The sequence below is a fragment of the Falco rusticolus genome, chromosome 4, assembly GCF_015220075.1.
Source record: "Falco rusticolus isolate bFalRus1 chromosome 4, bFalRus1.pri, whole genome shotgun sequence".
Taxonomy (NCBI): Eukaryota; Metazoa; Chordata; class Aves; order Falconiformes; family Falconidae; genus Falco; species Falco rusticolus.
This window is the reverse complement of record NC_051190.1, coordinates 57,637,643-57,655,115: the sequence shown is the minus strand read 5'-3', so window position 1 is coordinate 57,655,115 and position 17,473 is coordinate 57,637,643. Positions and strand designations below refer to the sequence as shown.

General features: G+C 49.8%; 1 protein-coding gene across 1 annotated transcript; it reads left to right on the top strand.

Annotated features, from left to right (window-relative positions):
• Nucleotides 1-49: 49 nt before the first annotated feature.
• On the top strand, nt 50-15,473 carry CRYGN (crystallin gamma N). Its single transcript, XM_037382867.1, has 6 exons — nt 50-171; nt 347-1,828; nt 1,946-2,218; nt 7,374-7,622; nt 9,486-9,631; nt 15,247-15,473. Exons 3-6 carry the CDS (start codon nt 2,195-2,197, stop codon nt 15,380-15,382), a joined length of 555 nt encoding a protein of 184 aa, XP_037238764.1. The 5' UTR covers nt 50-171; nt 347-1,828; nt 1,946-2,194; the 3' UTR covers nt 15,383-15,473.
• The last annotated feature ends 2,000 nt before the right edge of the window (nt 15,474-17,473 follow it).

Here is a 17,473-nt window from a genome sequence, read left to right as displayed (position 1 = left end):
TGAACTTCAGCAGAGTCGAGTGCTCGATCAGGGAAACCTGTACGTGCTTTGATTTCAGATAGGTTTCCTTCGCAAGAACCTGCAGTGCTGGAATGAGAGTAATGTGGCTGATAATGAAGTTACTGAGGATTCAGAACATGATCTGTGGAACACAGGAACGCTGTGCATCTGGTTGGTAGTACCCTTCTTCATTGCCTGATCATGAGGTGATAGATGTCTGTGGCATTGCGTCACAGATACAATATCATGTGGTCTGCATCACATGGCAGAAGTTCTGGAATACCCAAAACCTTGACTGTTTAGGCTGTTTACTTTTTTTCTTTTTTTTTTTTTTTTGGTAAAATAGTGGCCGTGTGTGTCCTGCTGATCAATCTAAAGCCTGAAATAGCTGCTGCATTGGTGTCTGAGGTGTGCCAGCTGCTAAGGCTTTTAAAGAGGATGGATGAGGAAATGTGCAACTTGATAGTCCTGGGAGAACCAAGGCCCTGCCTGCCGGAGCTGAGGCTTTTCAGGAGGGCGCTTAAAGGCAAGTGCAGGTTTTCTGGATGTTTTGCAATGGGAACTTCCAGGACTTCATGTGCTCAGCCCTGAGAAGCATGTACTGCTCTTGCATTTTCCGTAACAGCTGAAGAATTGAATTCATCGACATAACCTTGTTTCCTTTCTCCTGTTGCTGGCTCATCCAGTAAGAAATGTAAATTATTCCACTTGTCCAAACTTTTCTGTGCTAATAAGGTCTGAAGACCAGCCATGTACAATAGTCTTGCAGTTTTAATGCAATGTGTAGCCAAGCGTGATCAGTGAACTACTTGCGTTTTGTTATACAGAGATGTCAGTTGGCTGCTCGGGATGGCACCTTCCAGCAGCTGGAGTCCCACGGAGGCTGGGGCAGCCTTGTGCTTCCCTGTACTGCCTTAAGAGCTGGCACGGGTTAGGTTCTTCACCGTGGGAGCCCAAAGCGGGGTGGCAGGTGATCTTGGAAGCCTTACGTACAGAAGCAAGAAACCAGTGTCTAGAAAATTGCTGCTTACTTGCCTGGAATGGGTGGATTTGTACAGCCTTGTCTGGCAGCTGCCCTGATCCTTTGGAGGCTTCTGGAGGATTGTGGTAAATGGTGCATGGAATAAAAGGTACACTGCAAAAGAAAAAAGTTCTCTGTCCCTGCCAGGCTAGAAAAAAATTGATAGTCTTAATAGGGCCCAGCCTTACTCTTTTTCCTGTTGAGGAAATGAGCAAAATTTTTTCACCGTGAGGGTGACTGAGCACTGCCTACCAGTCCCCTACCTTAGAGATACTCAGAAACTGCCTGGACGTGGTCCTGAGCCACCTGCTCGAGCAGGGGGGCTGGACCAGATGCCTCCAGAGGTCCTTGCCAACCTCAACCATTCTGCGATGCTGTGAAAATGTAACTACCGTAAACCAAGTTAAATTCCCATTGACGTGTGGATTGAAAATGTGCCGGTCTGGAAATGCCTCCTGCCTTGCTTGTGCTCCTGTCCAACTCCTCCTTGCTTTGCTGCATGGATACTGGGAAATCTGTCTGTATCCCGAGCCCCAGAGACCACGTGGCCCATCTCCCGTCCTGGCATGCATGGAAATGCTGAGGACAGGGAAAGCGGCGGGGCAGGTGCAGCTCGGCAAGCGGAGGATGGTCTGCAGGCAGAAGGGGGGTGCGTGATCCTTTTTCCTGTTGTTCTTGTTTCTATGCATAGCAAAGTTTATCCCTGCCTGATGAACTCCTCCACAATGGGAAAGGCTTGGAGGCAGTCTGCTTTGGATCTCTGGAGTCTTCTGCCTAATGCATTTTCCCAGCTTCTGTAACGGCCTGGTGAGTGAGCGTACGCTGGAGAAGAAAAAAGCCGGCAAAGTGTTTTTACTGCTCCCTTGTGCCGGCGGTAGCTGTACTGTGTCCGACCAGGCAGCCTTATGTCATTTCACAACTGAGGGCAGAGGAGCGTGGCTGGAATGGGGCTTTGCTGAGGAGGTTTTGCAGCAGTGAAGACTTCAGGCTTTCCATCTTCTGGTTCCTTTGAACAGAGAAGTTTCTATGTCCCAACTTGCACCCTGGACGTGATCAAGGACAGCTCTTGCAGTCACCCTTTGTTTCTGGCGTGGATGAGCATAAACACCCAAGCTGGGCGTACCCCAGTTTGCAGCAGTTCCCTTTGAAGTGCAAGGTGGGCAGCAGCCTGAAATGAGAAGGGTCGCCTGCATCATGGTGGGTATTTTGATGTTTTCACCACCTTTAAAAGAAAAGTGCAGTCTTACACCTCTGTTGCTACAAAATTTGCGCTGCTGCTCTGTGCCGGTACCAGAGGGTGCTGTGCAGCGCGGTGTGAGCACAGTGCGGGTGGTGCCAGTGCGCCTGGCTTGCTGGGCTTACCCTGCTAATTAGCACCGCTGGGCTGGAGTCTCTCGGGAAGGAGAAATCAACAGGTACTAATTAGCTCTTATGTAATCGGTGCTGGCCATCTTCAGAGCATTTCATTAATGCTGACTGATCTTCACAACCTCACGTAATAAGGTCAAAATTTACTCCCCTCTGATAGCTGGGGGGGGTGTGGGGGGTGTGCGGTGAGAACCTGTGCACGGATCCCTTCAACTCGTTACGGGCACGGTGGAAACATGGTGAGGATGTGGGATGGCCACCATTGGTAGAGAGATTGCGAGCACTCTATGTCTTGCTGCATCCATGATGAAGAAGGATGGGTTGAACCCAAAACTCTTGCTGGGCAGCTGATTCCCATTTCCAGCAAGAGGTGATGTATTTTTGCCCGTGAGGGTATGAGTTGGAAGATCCTGTCTCTGTGTGGTTTGCAGAGGTGTTCTGCGGTTCGCGTAACCACCCCCCCCTCCAGCAGCTCTGGGAGGCGGCACGCGGTGTACCCAGGCACTGGGAATGGGTTAATCACCAGCAGAAATCAGTGCTTTGACAACTGGTGTAAGGTGGGCTAGGTCTTAATCCAGCAATGTGAATTTAATATAGAAACTCCCTTGAGTCATAAGGATGGTTTCTCACTCAGGTCTGTTGCCGCGCTGAAGCGGCCCACGAGATGTACTCATCCATTTCAGCAGCGAGCCAAAAACTTTTCCATGGGAAGGAGCTAGACCCATGGTTGTTCCATACCTAATGAGCTAGAAGTATCTCTTAGTGAGTTATGTGAAGAAACCTGTGAGCTTTCTAAAGCGAGATAGCATTTTGAAAGCCCTGAGATACAGATGTCTCCTGTGCTGGGTCTTAACGCTGCTTTGCAGGTACTAAAAGCTCCTCCAGAAGCCGGAGCGTGGCTCTTTCAGAGGATGCGGTGGAACTCCGTGGTGGTTGTTCACTTAATTATCGTTTATGTGGGCTTGTACTGGCTGTAGTAGGTACCTCTGGGCAGAATGCTAGTCCTGCTCAGCCTCTGCCAAGAAATATTCCTGTTGACATTAGCAAGGTCACTGCCGAAGATTGACCTTCAGGAGTTACACCCTGCTCTCTTGAAATCTGTCGGAGAAGGGTTGAATTTGGCATCTTGCTACTGTAACTCGGGTCATTCAGCAGCACCCTGCTGCCAGCACCACCTAACACCGCGGATTACGGTGAGGGGGATTGCTGGGCTGCCCACGTGCCGTGGCCACGTCTGCTGAGCTGCGGGGAAAAATCACCCCCGTAAATGCCATGGAAAGAGGTGGTGGCATCTCACAGCTGCATGTTGAAGACCACCCAGCCCGGGCTTATTTAGGCCAGCATCACCTTGCTTGCAACCCCTTTGCATGTAACGGAAATGACTTTGTAAGAGGACCGGAGCTGTGCTCAGATCCTGCGTGTAAGTGGGAGGTGAGGAGGAGACTGAGGTAGTATCAGGAGCCACATCGCTTATCCAAGCAGGGTGGTTTTGTCCTGGATGGTTGAGTTCTGGTTCCTAGCGTGGCTGGGGTCTGTCTCTGTGACCGTTGTTGACACCAGTGGTGTCCCAACATCAGGTCCTTCCCATCCCGGTTTTGTTGGGGATGTCAGTGCAGGGTTATAATGGACTTGAAATCAACCTTGGTCACCTTGTGTGGTGGAGGTATTTGGTTCTCTCACCCCCTGGTTCTGGCCTGGATTTGGAGCAAATTGTCTCTGCCTGCCTTGTTCCTCGGCCTCGTGGCAGCAAAGGCAGGCAGGGAGAGCACAGCCCCGGGGCGCCACTGCAGATGTCAAGCCTCGTTTCTCACTCCCTCTAAACCAAGGCGCGCCAAAAAAATCTCAGGCTTTGGGGTTTTGTCTGTTAAAGCCAATCACTTCAGACTTGGGAAGTTGGTGTTTCCAGTGCTTCCTCCTTTGAACAGCCACAGCGGAGGAAGGCTGCCTGTAAGTCTGTCGATGTGGGGCACCGTGGTCGGATGTGGTCCTGCACCTGGGCAGGAGCAGGAGGTGAGCTCTGCCCCAGCTTCGTGTGCCTGAAAGGCTCTTGGTGGCCCCAGGCTGCTCTTCTCTCTTTTCCATTGGCAGCCTTTTATCCTTTGCGAGGAATTAAGGAGGTTTGTCCAGGAATTATTTTCCCATTCTTCAGTATTCTTTTTTTCCCCCCATCATTTTCCTTTTTTCTAGAGCTAGGTCTTTTGTTGTTTCCTATCTTTAACGTGGTTTCTCAAAGAAATGAGAACAAAGTTGTCACGCCCTCTTCCCATCTCTGCTGGAACAGCATTTGAACCTGTTGGACAGCTTCTAACAGTTCTAACAGCTGGGCACAAGTCTCAGATACATCAAGTTCCTGCGCATTTTAATTAAAGCTTGCACCTTAGGAGACACAGGAAAATCCCATCATGAGACAGCCAGAGGGAATGAGGCTTTTGCGGTTCCATAAAAACCTCCTCCTGCGGTAACAGTTCTTTTACTGGGTACTTCAGGGCCAGTTTGTCGTGGATGCTGTGGGTCTTCCTCTGCAGGCACCAAACAGCTCATGGCCAACGCAGAGAGCACATGAGCTGTTACAGCCCCAGTGGATGGGAGAACTGGGTCCCAACGCCAGCAACAGTGCCACCTTGTCACCCTGGTGCTCCCCACCGTGATTCAGGAGTGGGACACGTCTTCTCCTTCCTTCCCAGGGCACTAAGTGCAAGGCCACGGGGAAGGGCTGGTTTGGGGGACATCGCTAATGCCCCCTGCCCTGGCTGCTGCTCATCCAAGTGGGATTTTCCATGTGCTGTTACATTATGTGGTGACTAATTTAGCACCTAGAAATAACACCAGCATTTCAGTGAGGTAGGGTGTTTTTTGTTTAATTAAGTGAGGCTTTTCTTCATTATTTCTTGCCTCCCATCAGAACATGTAAATGTCGACAGCATTTCTGCGATGCCAGGGCAGGTCTACCTGTGTCAGCTGAAGGATGCGTTTCTTCTGCACACAATGTGCCTCCCTCCTTCCTCCTCCGGCGTATCCCAGTCAACGCGACGTCTTCCAGTTCAGCCTACGTGTGTGTGCACATGCACTTGCTAATTTTTACATCTTAATTGAAAGGGTGGCACCTGTTTAAGCCTTAATAATGCCACCTTTCTCTTCCCAAATGGTCTTTAATCTTGAAACAAATCAGCGAGCCGAGGTGGCAGAGCCGGGTTGCCAAGCCAGGCTGCTGGCATGCATATGGATGGGAGGGACCTGCCGAGAAATGAGGTTTTAGGGTTCGGATTCAAAGCGTGTGCCTGACAGTTCAGGGAGCGGAGTGCTGGTGGCAAGAAGGAGGTGATGGCGGCCTCGTGGGTGATGAAGAGGAGGATTTGATGAGTAGGAGCTGGGTGTGAAGCCTCTTCCAAGGCTATTAAATAGCATCAACAACAAATCCCCTTGTAACGTGGTGCCCTGTTTATGTCTCTGTGCTGGCCCATGGGCTGCCCCCATGCATTTGCCTTTCCCTCTTCCTAGCCTGGCTTGTTAGTATGAACGGATGGGGTTTGTGGGCTGGGGCTTTCCCTTGCTGTTGGTCTGAGAATAAGACAGTTATGGTCTCTGGATGCTCTTCTAGCACAAAAGAAGGGGACTATGAAGCAGCTTTTCCTTGCACTGACATTTCAGATGCCAGGCTCCGAAGTCGTAACTGCAGCGATAGGGAAATGTTACTTTATGGCCAACAGTATGGCCTAAAAACCTCTCTAATCCTGACTTACATGTCTGTCTTGGTGCTTCAGTGCTGAAAGATCAAAACATTCATAAAAACAACACTTGCAAATAACATCAGTGGGTTCGCGAGCCCAGCCTTTGTGCTTTGGAGGGGGTTTGGTTTGGCTTTCAGAGATGTCTTCGAGAGGTTCACAGGTTAAATGAGGAACCGTTTTTTTGATGGATGGAGTGCAATGTATTGTTGGTCAGGAGTCTCCCAAGGACGCTCACTTTTGGCTGCCACGCTGCAATAGGAGAGAAGAAGCTGGGAAAAAGCAGCAGCCTGATAGTAAAAGGAAGGAAACACAGCATGGAGAAACTATGTGCCATGCTTAGAGATGCTGCTGTTCCCTTATTGACTTGTTAGCGGATCTAAGGAAAAAAAAAAAGGAGAAAACAGGGGGGGGAAAAAAAGGAAAAATAAAAGGGGAAAGGGGAGAAAACAGAAGGAAAAAAAGAAAAAAAAATCTCCAAAAAGGAGCAGTAAATGCGCACTGCTAATCGACCAAAGCCCTGCCAAGCAAATCTTTTGTCAGATCGTCTGCCCAAAATCAAAACCCCGGACTCAGCAGGCCCGTTACCGGCGGTTCTGCCTACCAAGCAGGAAAGTGTAAAGCCCCCGGTTCCCGCTGCTTTGTTAAAAAGCCCTCGCAGCACCAGCCCCATCTCCGCCCCCCTCCCACCAGCTGCTATATAGTGGGGTGTCCAAAGTTCCTGTCCATCGTGGTTTTGGTTTGGCTCCTGCTTTCAGTCTTGGATAGTAGCCAGCAGAAAATGTCTCAATACTCGGGAAAAGTAAGTAATGACCCAACCGCTTCCCTTTCAGCCTGGGGCCAGAAAGCCCAAGCATCCTCCCGGTTGAAGGAGTAGGTTAGGAAAATATCCCAGAGGATGCAATGTGAGTGACAATACCGGGAGCAAATTTGGTAGCAGGGACGGGGAGGGTGCAGCAGAAGGAGCTGCGTTTCAGGAGCTGAGTTTCCTGTTTAAACATTCCTGGTGGAAATATGTGTGAGCGAGCACGAGGCGGCAAGAAGTGTCGTAAATGTGGGATGCGCCGTGTTCCCAGAAAAACAAATACAGTCCTTAGGAAAAAATGCCAGCGATGCCGTGCTCCTTTTGCTGGAAAGCAGCAAAAAAAAACCCCAAACCACCCTGAAATGATGCATCTGCAAGAGAGTCCCATCTGCTCAAAATGGGGGTCCAGCTGTGCCCCAGCTCCTCACCGCCGGCCCGTTCTCCCCCCCACCAGATCACTTTCTACGAAGGCAAATGCTTCACGGGCAGAAAGCTGGAGGTCTGCGGCAGCTGTGGCAGCTTCCAGGACCAAGGTTTCCTCAACCGAGTCAATTCCATCTGCGTCCAGAGCGGAGCTTGGGTCTGCTTCGACCACCCCGACTTCCGAGGGCAGCAGTACATCCTGGAGCATGGCGAGTACCCTGACTTCTATCGCTGGAACGGCCGCAGCGACCACCTGGGCTCCTGCCGGCCCGTCGGGATGGTGAGTGGATGCTGTTGGCATTTTGCTCTCCCGGCCGGAGCATCGGTGGGATGGAGCTGCCATTGGGCTTTATTTCTCCTGGTCCTAGGAGCCCCATGAATAAGGGTAGTAGAAATCTATGCTTTTTAGAAATAACACATCCCATTGAGAAGGAAACAGTTTCCTGGGGAAGGTTTCTCCCCCCTTGGAGTAGTCTGCACAGGCCACAAAGCTGAGTCGCGGTTTCCCACGTCTCGCAGCCCGGAGGAAGGCTCATCGCCTTCCTCCCACAGCACCAAACACGGTGTCTTTGATGGGATGAGATCTTCCCGTGGTTTTGCAGATGAGGTGGCAAGGTCCTGCCAGCATCACGTGCTTTTCCTCTTTAACGTGAGTCGCTATGAAATGGTCACGGGGGAGTTCAGGAGGTTCGTACCCCAAGGCGAGTTGAGCCGCGAGCCGCGGCAGCCTGGCCCCCACGCACGCTGGCAGAGAGCAGGCAGCCTGAGGGTCTCCAGATCAGACCTACGGGGCAGCTGGGCTGCTCCTAGCAAACCTGATCTGGATTCACTGCTGTTGCAAAAAACACTCAGTAATCCTAAACTAAAACCTTCCCCCCTCCCCCCCCCCACCCCCCCATACTAGTGAGCCTTCCCCTTAGGAAGCTTTGAGAAGCACCACCCAGAGGAAGGTTTAATTGGGAAGATTTAAAGGTAGCAAAGAAAAATGAATGTGGGTTACACCTTTCCATTTGAGACTCCTGTCACTCGTGACCCCCCGGGGCAATGATGAACCCACTTGGAGCTGCTGGGGTATTTTGCTGGCCCCAGAGCTGCTTTCTGGCGTGGTGATGGGTTTGTTTCAGGTCTGTAATGTCCTTGCCAAAGCACATCTGTGGTCTGTACATGGAGGGATGCTCTGCCCCAGGCCCTGGAGCCTGGCCAGCATGAGGATGTGCTCCTCCTTCCCCAGCCCATGATTTTCCCCGTGCGATGCCAGTGAGTGCTTCGAGGCATTTCTGCAGCGCAGATTCCCGGAGGAATGTTTGCTCAGGCACGGTATCTGCTTGGCTGCTGCTGACGGCTGCCTGCTGTGGGGTTTGGCATTGCAGCCCAGCCTTCTTGTGCGTTGACATTGTTTATTTGAAAAATGCATTTAGGTATTCTTTGAATTTGGCTTCAAAATATCCTTTCAGCTTGCTCTGTCCCACATACCTATGCCGCAGGCTGCAGAAATCTCCTGGAGTAATTTATGTCATGTCACCCTCAAGGGCACATGCAGCACCAATGATGCTGGGAAAGCTTCCTTTTCTTTTCCCTTTTTTTATTTTCCTTAAAGGAAAGCACAGCATCTCCCATCAGGAACAGCAGCTACATGTGGAACTGGAGGCAATATAAATTAGTTTAGGGGAACAGTTTGACATCTTTGTATGCTTTAGATACTAGTACACTAAAAGGTTTGTATCTTTTTTTGCAGTGTGAGCGCATGGAGAGTTGGGGCTGTAGCTGATGCTGTTTGGGATGGAGGGTTTGTGGGCCAGTGGGGGGGATCTGCAGATGGGCAAGGGGCTACGTGTGCGTGAGCACAATGCAGCCCCCAAGCGATGTGACTGCATGTGGACAGCAGCTGTAGGAAGGTGGAGCTGGGTGCAGAGGCAAGGGGTTTCTGGCTGCTTTTCTGGCTGGCATGGTGTGCTGGGAGGTGGCATGAGTTTGTGCGTGCTCTGTGCATGCTGGCACTGGTGGTGTTGGACTGCTTTTCACATTCCCCTTCCAAAGGACCCTTCCATTTTCCCCTTCATCTTATAAAAGCTGGGGAAATAATTTGTTGTTTTTCTTTCTTTTTTTTTTTTTTTTCGGTTGACTTGAATCCCTTTGTCCCCAGCATGGCGAGCATTACAGGATCGAAATATTTGAGGGGAGCCATTTTAGCGGTCCCAGCCTGGAGCTGACAGAAGATTGCTCCTTCCTGCAAGGGCAAGGCTGGGACAAGACCTGCATCAACGCCCTCAAAGTGTACGGCGATGGCGCGTAAGTACGGCACGAGTCCCGGCATGCAGCCGCTGCAGTTCTCCCTGCCCTGCACCCTTTGTACCCGGTACTGCGGGGGAGCGAGGTGGCTGCAGAGGCTCCCCCATCGTGGAAAAGCCTGTTGATGCTGGGGCGACTTGGAGAAAGCCTAAAAATGTGAATTAAGCCTATGGTTTAAAAGTGAATTTTGCCCATTGAGAGCTGCTTCAGAGGGGTATGAATTTTTTGAGGGTGGCAGCTAGGCACAAGCTACAAGAGCTCTGAGACACCTTTTTAAGGTGTCTGAAACAAGAAGCCTAAACCCAGCTTTCTTATTTTTTTCTTTCTTTCTTTTGAACATTTCTGTGCATGTTTCTATACACCTCTTCAAAATCCACACAGAGGCTTTCAGGTAGGGTGGATGGATGGCTCCAGGTGATGCAGGTCAGGGCTTTTGCTTTGCAAGTGGCTTTGCCAAGGCTTGCTGCAACTCCAGAAACCTCCTCCTTGGACAGCAAAAATGAGGCAGTGGCACCTTACCTTAAAATTAATTCCTGCCTCTGAAAGGCTGGGGCAACTGCAGCGGTGATGCACAGCCACCCCAATGGGGGGTTTTGGTCACCTTTGGTGCCTCGTGAACCTGCTTTGCAGATGTGTTACTGATGCCCAGCCCCATCCTCCTGCCCCTGTGGATGCTCCTAAAAGCCTCTGCATGACAGCAGCTTTGCCTTTTTCTTGCTGTTGGGTGGCAATTTGCATTTGTGTTTTCTCAACAGTGTCGGTCCTAGCAAGTCATCTCCCCTTTCCTTTGTCTGACAATTGCGTTTTCACTTAAGCGTGCTGGGAGCAGGGGAGTGCTATAAAATCCTCCCAGAGCCAGGCAGAGGGTGGCTGGAGCAAAGCATGAGGCAGAGGGGAGCCCCCGCAGAGGAGGGGGTGCAGAAATACTCTTTTCTACCTGTCCTGGACTGGATGCTGCACATCTCACCTGCACCCAGCGTAGGTTGTTGGACCCTTTCTGTCCAACAGCTGTTTTTTCCCAGAGTAGGAAAAAGGTTGTTGCCATCCAAGCCGGTGACATCCTGACAGCGAGGGTGCTGCAGGACCCTTTCTGACTCAGCTGAGACCTCTCCTCTTCCAAAAAAGCAGCCTTATGATCAGGTAGTGGCGGTTCGTTAAAACCAAGGAGCAGAGCTACCAGCTCCTGGTGGGATGAAACGGCTGGAGCCCAGTGGGGACACCGTTAGTGCTGAGCGTATGAAGCAAAAGGCATTTGAGTACAACACTATAAAGCCAAAAGAGAGCCTGCGAGTGCTCTGGCAAGGGCTTTACGGCCAATTATTTACCACACGTGTTCCTGTAGCAGAGCCTGGAGCTTGAGAAATTGGGAAGCTGCCCAGAAACCTTCAAGCATTTAAATTTTTCAGATTGATTTTCCCCCCTCCCCAGCAAAGTATATAAGGGGCACAAAGCTTGCTTTCCCTTGCATGGAAGCCTAGACTGTTTATGTTAACATTACAAGACTTCTCAAAAGTTTCGAGTAGTGACAAAAGAATAGAAAAAAGAAAAAAATACTGAAAGGAGCGTAACGAGGGAACTCGCCGTGTTTTGTAGCATGACATTGAGACCCTGGGAAGACAGTCGTTGCAAGTGCATGGAAGGGTCTGTAAAGGCCATTAAAAGACAGGACGGTGCAGAGGGACCTGCTGGCCCCAGGCTGCCGGAGGAGGGAGGGCAGGAGGAGATATTGCAGCAGAGACGTGAGACCAGGGAGAAGAAAGGGACACTATGGCACTGCTCTTCTCCTCTGGATGGACCATATAAGCCCAGTTGACCCCAGAGGTGCTGCAGGTGTAGCTGGTGCTGGGCTCAGCCTGGCAAAGCCCTCCCAGGACCCGTCCTTGACCATTTGGGAATTGGAGGAGATGGGGTCACTGGAGACGAAGGGATTTTCAACCACAGGCTGCCTCCAGCCCATCACCAGCCTGAAAGCAGGTCTGTTTACTCTGTGTATGCAGAAAGCAGGTGTAAAGTAGGGTCCTCCTGAGCTCCCTGCCCGCCACAGTCTCACTGTATGATTTTTTCCCCCTTAATTCCCGCAACGAGACATCCATTGGATACAGAAACGTTTGCTTCCCCTTCAAAATCTGCAGATGGTGTCACGTCACGTGCTGTTTAAGAAGCTGCTGCCTGCACTTGCAGTGGTGGCCGTGCCTGCGGGAGGTAATGATGGACCAGCTGGAAATATGGGAATGGAGAGAAATGTCTGCCTTTGGCACGGTGCTTGGTGGGGCTGAGGGTGTCCGTCACCTTCCCCACTGCCCTTTTGGGGCTGGCAACTGCTACCCCACACAGTTAGAAAGGGTGATGATAAAGCTGTTAAAACCGTGCTGGAAATGAGATTGCTATTTCAAAGCAGTTTCGAGATGTTACCACCTCCTCGGAAGCTGTTGTGGTTTGCGTGGTGAGTGGCTTTGCCCATCCCACGGGCAGAGCCAGCTCCAGTATCACATATGGTATCATCTAGTTTTAGACGAAGACATGTGCTTCTTGTCCTGCTTTGTGCCTCAGCTGCTCCGCAGAGGAGTGCTTAGGAATAACAACATTTAAAAAGCTGAATTTGTTTTACAGTCCGGGAGAGAACACTCCAAAAAGGGCTTTTCTACATTACAGTGACATAATTTGAAGGAACTAGACCAACCATTTATTCTGCTGAAGCATTTATGAGCATTTGGTAGATGTTCTGCAGTCAGGCTGTGAAATATCAACCAGAACAGGTACCTAAACATTGCTGCTCAATAAATGTTACATATTTCTTGGCAGAGGCGACAGCTGGTCGTGGCACTGCTCGAGTCCTACATGGAGAACGAGTGACCTCGAGCTCTGCTGAAAGCATCTTGCTCGGTTCAGGCTGAAGCTGCAGCGCTCCCCTGCTAGTTTTTCAGTGTGAGCAGCCAATGTTGGCGTATAGGGCTTGAGCTGGTTCCATGTGAGTTTTATTCCCGTGTCCTCTGGGTTTAAGTGCTAATGAAACACAGCACCGAGATGTTTGAGGGCTGTGTGCTATGTGCCTGGATCAGCTCTCCCATGCTGGGCTTGAGGACAGGATCATCTTTTTTTTGTGTTTGTTTTCTGGGCTCCTGACTGACTTGATTTCCTCTGTTGCTGATAGTCTCAGAGAACGTAAATTTTAGGCAATAAAGGAACGGCTAAGTAAGCCATACAAGCCTTCACTCATCACCTTGCACTGCCAATAGGCTTCACTCCCATCTTTCTGCTATTCATTTTTTCTCTTTTCTGCGGCCTTCCCCTAAACAAGGGGACGAGCTGGTGGGTTCTTATCACCACACCAGGTCATGCAGTCTGCTCCCATCTACCCCAAGGTCTGTCCCATTCCCTCCATGCAACTCTGCAGACACATCAACCAAGTGTCTGACGAGAAATGCAGAGGTCTTGGGAAAGGCATTCACTGTGAGGGGCTGCTCTACCCCTGCACTATTTCCCAGGGTCCACCAGTTGTTGCAAGATGCCGCAGAGCAGAGCAGGAAGAACCACCATGTCCTGGTGGGCCAGCAACAGCCGGTGAACATCCCTGTCCTACCACCATGCAGTATTTTCAATGGCATCAGGTATTCCCAGCAGGCGGGAGTGATTGGAAGGTGCAGAAAATAGGATTTGGAGCTCTTTTTGGGAGTCCTTGAGGGAAGGGTGGTGAGCTGATGGAGAAAGAGGCCCATGATCGTCCAAAAATACGGAGAGGTGCATATAAAATGAAGGGATGGGGTAGAAAAGGAAGCAAACCATGCATGTCTTGTGAGCAAGGCTGGGGTCAATCTAGAGGAGGTTCTTAATTAAGCTGAAGAACTGAGTGTGCTCTCTGACAGTGCACATCAGGGTGTGATGGGGGGAACACATGGCTTCAGGGCAACCTGCCGTTATACTCACGTGAGCTGCGGGCAACCTTCCCCATGAGCTGCGAAGCGAGCTTCAAAGGAAAAGTCTTAGGATGGCTTTGTAATTCCAGTTTGGATATAAACTGGCTGCAAAAAGTGCTAAAGAATGAACTTGTTTGTTTGCAGGAAATGCTTGGAATCCAAATGTCTTGGCTGAGCACATTGCAACAATTCTGCAGAAGAGGGTTGTGCAAGCACAGACAACAGGGTAGAGAGGGGCACCAGGCAGGCATGTGCTCAACATGCTGGTTGTATCAGTGCACACGTAGAAGGGACCCACAGCAGTCCCAGCTCGTGTCCTCTCAGAACCACAAAATAAATCCAAATATGTCAAGGAGTCTGTAAGGTGGCTCAACTAAATACCCTAAGCTTTGGCTGCTTTTTTTTTTTTTTTTTTTTTTTTTTTTTTAAATAATGCCCATGGGTGGCTGGTTTTATAAACAACTTTTTTTCCTAGACCTCCAGCTTTTTGGTCTGGGTCAAACTGATCTGAATTCACCAGCCATTATCTGACCCTGGAGGCCCAGCAGTCTTTGACCCAACCAGTACTTAAAGGACTTTCTTCCTGGAAATCCCACATACAGTAGGTCCCAACCCCGATGTCACAGCTGAATTCCTGGCAAGAGACAGACCACAGAAACCAAATTATTTGGAGGATTGCATTTGTGCTTTGCTGTCATTGCTGAGCCAACAGATGGGACAAGCAGCAGAGATCCTAATAAAATCCTTTAAAATATTGGGAAGAGAACAAGGCAGAGATAATCAGTTCAGCAATGATGGGGTGGAAACTTGACTGTAAAACGATCAGAGAAATGGCAAAACTTTGTTAAAAAGCATGGGAGACAGAGGAAAGAGGTGACACTTGTGGCCACGTTAAGATCATGACACAGTGTGCACTAAAGGGTTGAAGGGAGAGAAGAGCAGCAAAAACTGTCCCTCAACCATCAGAATTGCTCTTGACCTGAAGACCTTCGAATGGAGAAAGACGTAGCTGAGCTAGGTGAACAAGTCAGGCATACCAAAGTCACCAAGGTAGTTGAGTGTTGTATCTGTTTGACTGTATTCCAAGGGAAAGTTGCTGTTAACTCTGAATGTAGAGATGAAGTGAAGATAACCGAGCCAACTTCTGCTTTCTGTTGGAAAACATCAAAGAGAGGCCATTGAGAATTGCTAGTAAAGGGGAAAATGATAAAATATGGTTCCCATGATAGCTAATGAGTCAGTTCAAAGAGGTAAAACATCCTTAAAATGTTGCACGTTTCTCCGTACAGTCTAAAATGGGTTTATCCAGGGGCTAAGGGGACTCATGTCCTTTTTTAGCACTATTGAGTGCTAAAAAACCATTTCTTTTGCACATGGTGAAGCTCAGAGAGATCCATTCCTACAGGAATGTGAAGTAGGGAGCCCCTGGTCCCAGGCTTCATCGCTGGTGTAACCCAAAACAACTTCTAAACACAAGGTCCAATCTGGCTGTGGATAGTTGCTGGAAACGGGAGAAGCACCAGCAGTTAACTCCACCCAGGGCATTTCTGTGTGCAGGATGGGACCGGGACTGTAGAGGGACCATTGGACCCTGACAGTCTGCAGTAGTGCAGTGCCTAAATGCAGCCACTGAACGTGGGCACGAGGCCACCTGGTGTGACCACATTGCTGGGACCCAAGTAACCCTCCCTTTCTGCTCAGGTGGGTGCTGTACGAGGAGCCCAACTACCGAGGCCGTATGTACGTGGTGGAGCGGGGTGAGTTCACCAGCTTCAATGCATGGCAGGCGCGCAACGCGAGTGTCCAGTCCATCAGAAGAGTCGTCAACTACTTCTAGCTGAGCTTTCATGCTACCAGCGATGGCCTGATGAGACCAGGCATCACCCTCCTTCCCACTCACCGACCATGGAATAAATCATTAAACACCAGCTTTTGGCTCTAAGTACTTTTTTTCCATCACTTGCATGACTTCAAGAGGGAATGGACTTACAGCCTTTCCAAGCTTGATTTACGTGCCATGAATGTGCTTTTTTATTCTGCAGTGATTTATAAGGAGGACACGTGGGCAAAGGGCCAGAACTGGTGGTGACAAGCAGATCCAGGAACGTGCTCCCTGGTGCAGTTGTGGTCTGTTCCCTGTCCAGGGCCACCACATGATGGGCCCAGCTGACTCTCGAAGCCCAGAGGGGGTCATGTTGCTGCCCATGTACACTGTAAGCGCCAGGTGCGCAGCTGTTGGAGGGTCTGCTCCTGCCGTGTGAGGATACACAGGAGAATTATGTCAGGATCTGACCAACTCGCAGGGTCTGTCAGAGCATGACATAGTGGTCCTGATGCGAATGTGGTAGAAATCATTCATCTTGAGTTACTTTGACCTTAGATCAGCACGTATTAAAAAAAATACATTAGAAAAAAATTCCCTGAAGGCACAAAACCTGAGCAATCTTCTCTTATGCTCCCTGATTCGTAAGTCCTTCAGCTGCCAATGACATTTTGAGGGGGCAGCAGCAAAGAAAAGCAGTCACAGCACTGTCACTTTCTGCACAATGCTCTTCCCATCCTTCTGCCCCTTTGGTGCTCCCAGTCCCAGTTCAGTGCCCCTGAACCCCATTCGATGCTTGGCAGCCAGGTTGGGAACAGCTCTGCCCGTTCAGCTGTGGACCATCCAGTACAGCCTGGGTGCATCCCCTTGCATTCAGGACCCAAAAGTCGAGTAGCCTCCTTTCTGTGAGATAATAAGCTGTGTTCAGCATTAGTGAAGAGTGTTTCTGGCTATTTCAGAAAGAGGTAATTTTATTCTTTTCACTCCATTATTCTACTAGCTGTTAAGGCTTGGCTGTCTGATGGATCTTGACAGGCACGGGCATGGTGCTGGCAGAGCTGCAAAGCTCTGTGTTAATCCAGCAGGAATTGATCTAACTACCGTCCCCAGCCCTTCAAGGGGACATGAGTGAGGCTGACAGGTCCCCAGCACACTGGAGCATGAGGTGCACATGTACCTTTAGGGCTGCTCTGCTTTTCAGGCCTGCAATGGGATCCTGCCCTTTGCAGAGCGATCCGGAGGAGCCGAGGTCCGTGCTCTGTGCCGGGGCAGGGGGCTGGCTGGCCCCGTACTGCATCCCGGTCTGACACCGGATCCAGCTGCCATTCAATCAATTCACACTCATCCGCCTTGTCTTTCCAGTTAGAGCTTCTTGGCTCTCTACCAGTAACAGAACTGGGGCAATTGGTAACAACTGGACCTGTGCCTGTGTGAGAAGGACACATACTGCTCCCGTGATGAAGCAGCACCATTGGTAGAGTTGCGTCAGTTGAGATTTCACCCAGATGCACATATGCCACATATGCGTTATGAGGGGCATGGAAATATATATAAAAAAAATCTACTTTATGAATTTAACAATAGTTTGTGTTATGTTTGCCTTAGCACGGATACAGGCACTTAAGTCCTCCTGTAGATAGCCTATGGTCTGAATGATGTCCTCTACTCAGATTGTTGCAGAAGTCCTATAGTTACACCACATCACCTCTGGACTTCAGTGGCCATGTCCTGGGTGGCTTGTGGTGACATGTGGTCCATCAGAGCCTTAAAAATATTTAAGCATCTTTAATGGGTTGCAAGGTATTTCAGCGTCAGAGAAGAAGGCAGGGAAATGATTCATTCATCCGAGTGGGATGCACAAATGTACAACTCATGCAACAACTCTTGCGTATTTCATTTTCTTTTAATTAAATGCAGCTTACAGAAGATTTTAGAGTCCTTCCAGGATTAGTGTTGCTCTTGCTTCATGAAAGCTCTAATCGGCTCCTGAGCTCAATGTACTCTATTAAAAGTTAATATTCAGTCATATGCATTGCTCTCTGTTGTGACCTTCTGGCCATTAATCTGTTAAAAAATCCAAATGTGGTCCCAAAGAAAGACAGGCAT

What these genes read in the sequence shown, in the direction of transcription:
- CRYGN (XM_037382867.1), top strand. Translation starts at nt 2,195, where the DNA reads ATGAGAAGGGTCGCCTGCATCATG. An exon ending in CCTGCCGGCCCGTCGGGATG is followed by an intron (nt 7,623 to 9,485) that starts GTGAGTGGATGC and finishes CTTTGTCCCCAG; the next exon opens with CATGGCGAGCATTACAGGAT. An exon ending in AAAGTGTACGGCGATGGCGC is followed by an intron (nt 9,632 to 15,246) that starts GTAAGTACGGCA and finishes CTTTCTGCTCAG; the next exon opens with GTGGGTGCTGTACGAGGAGC.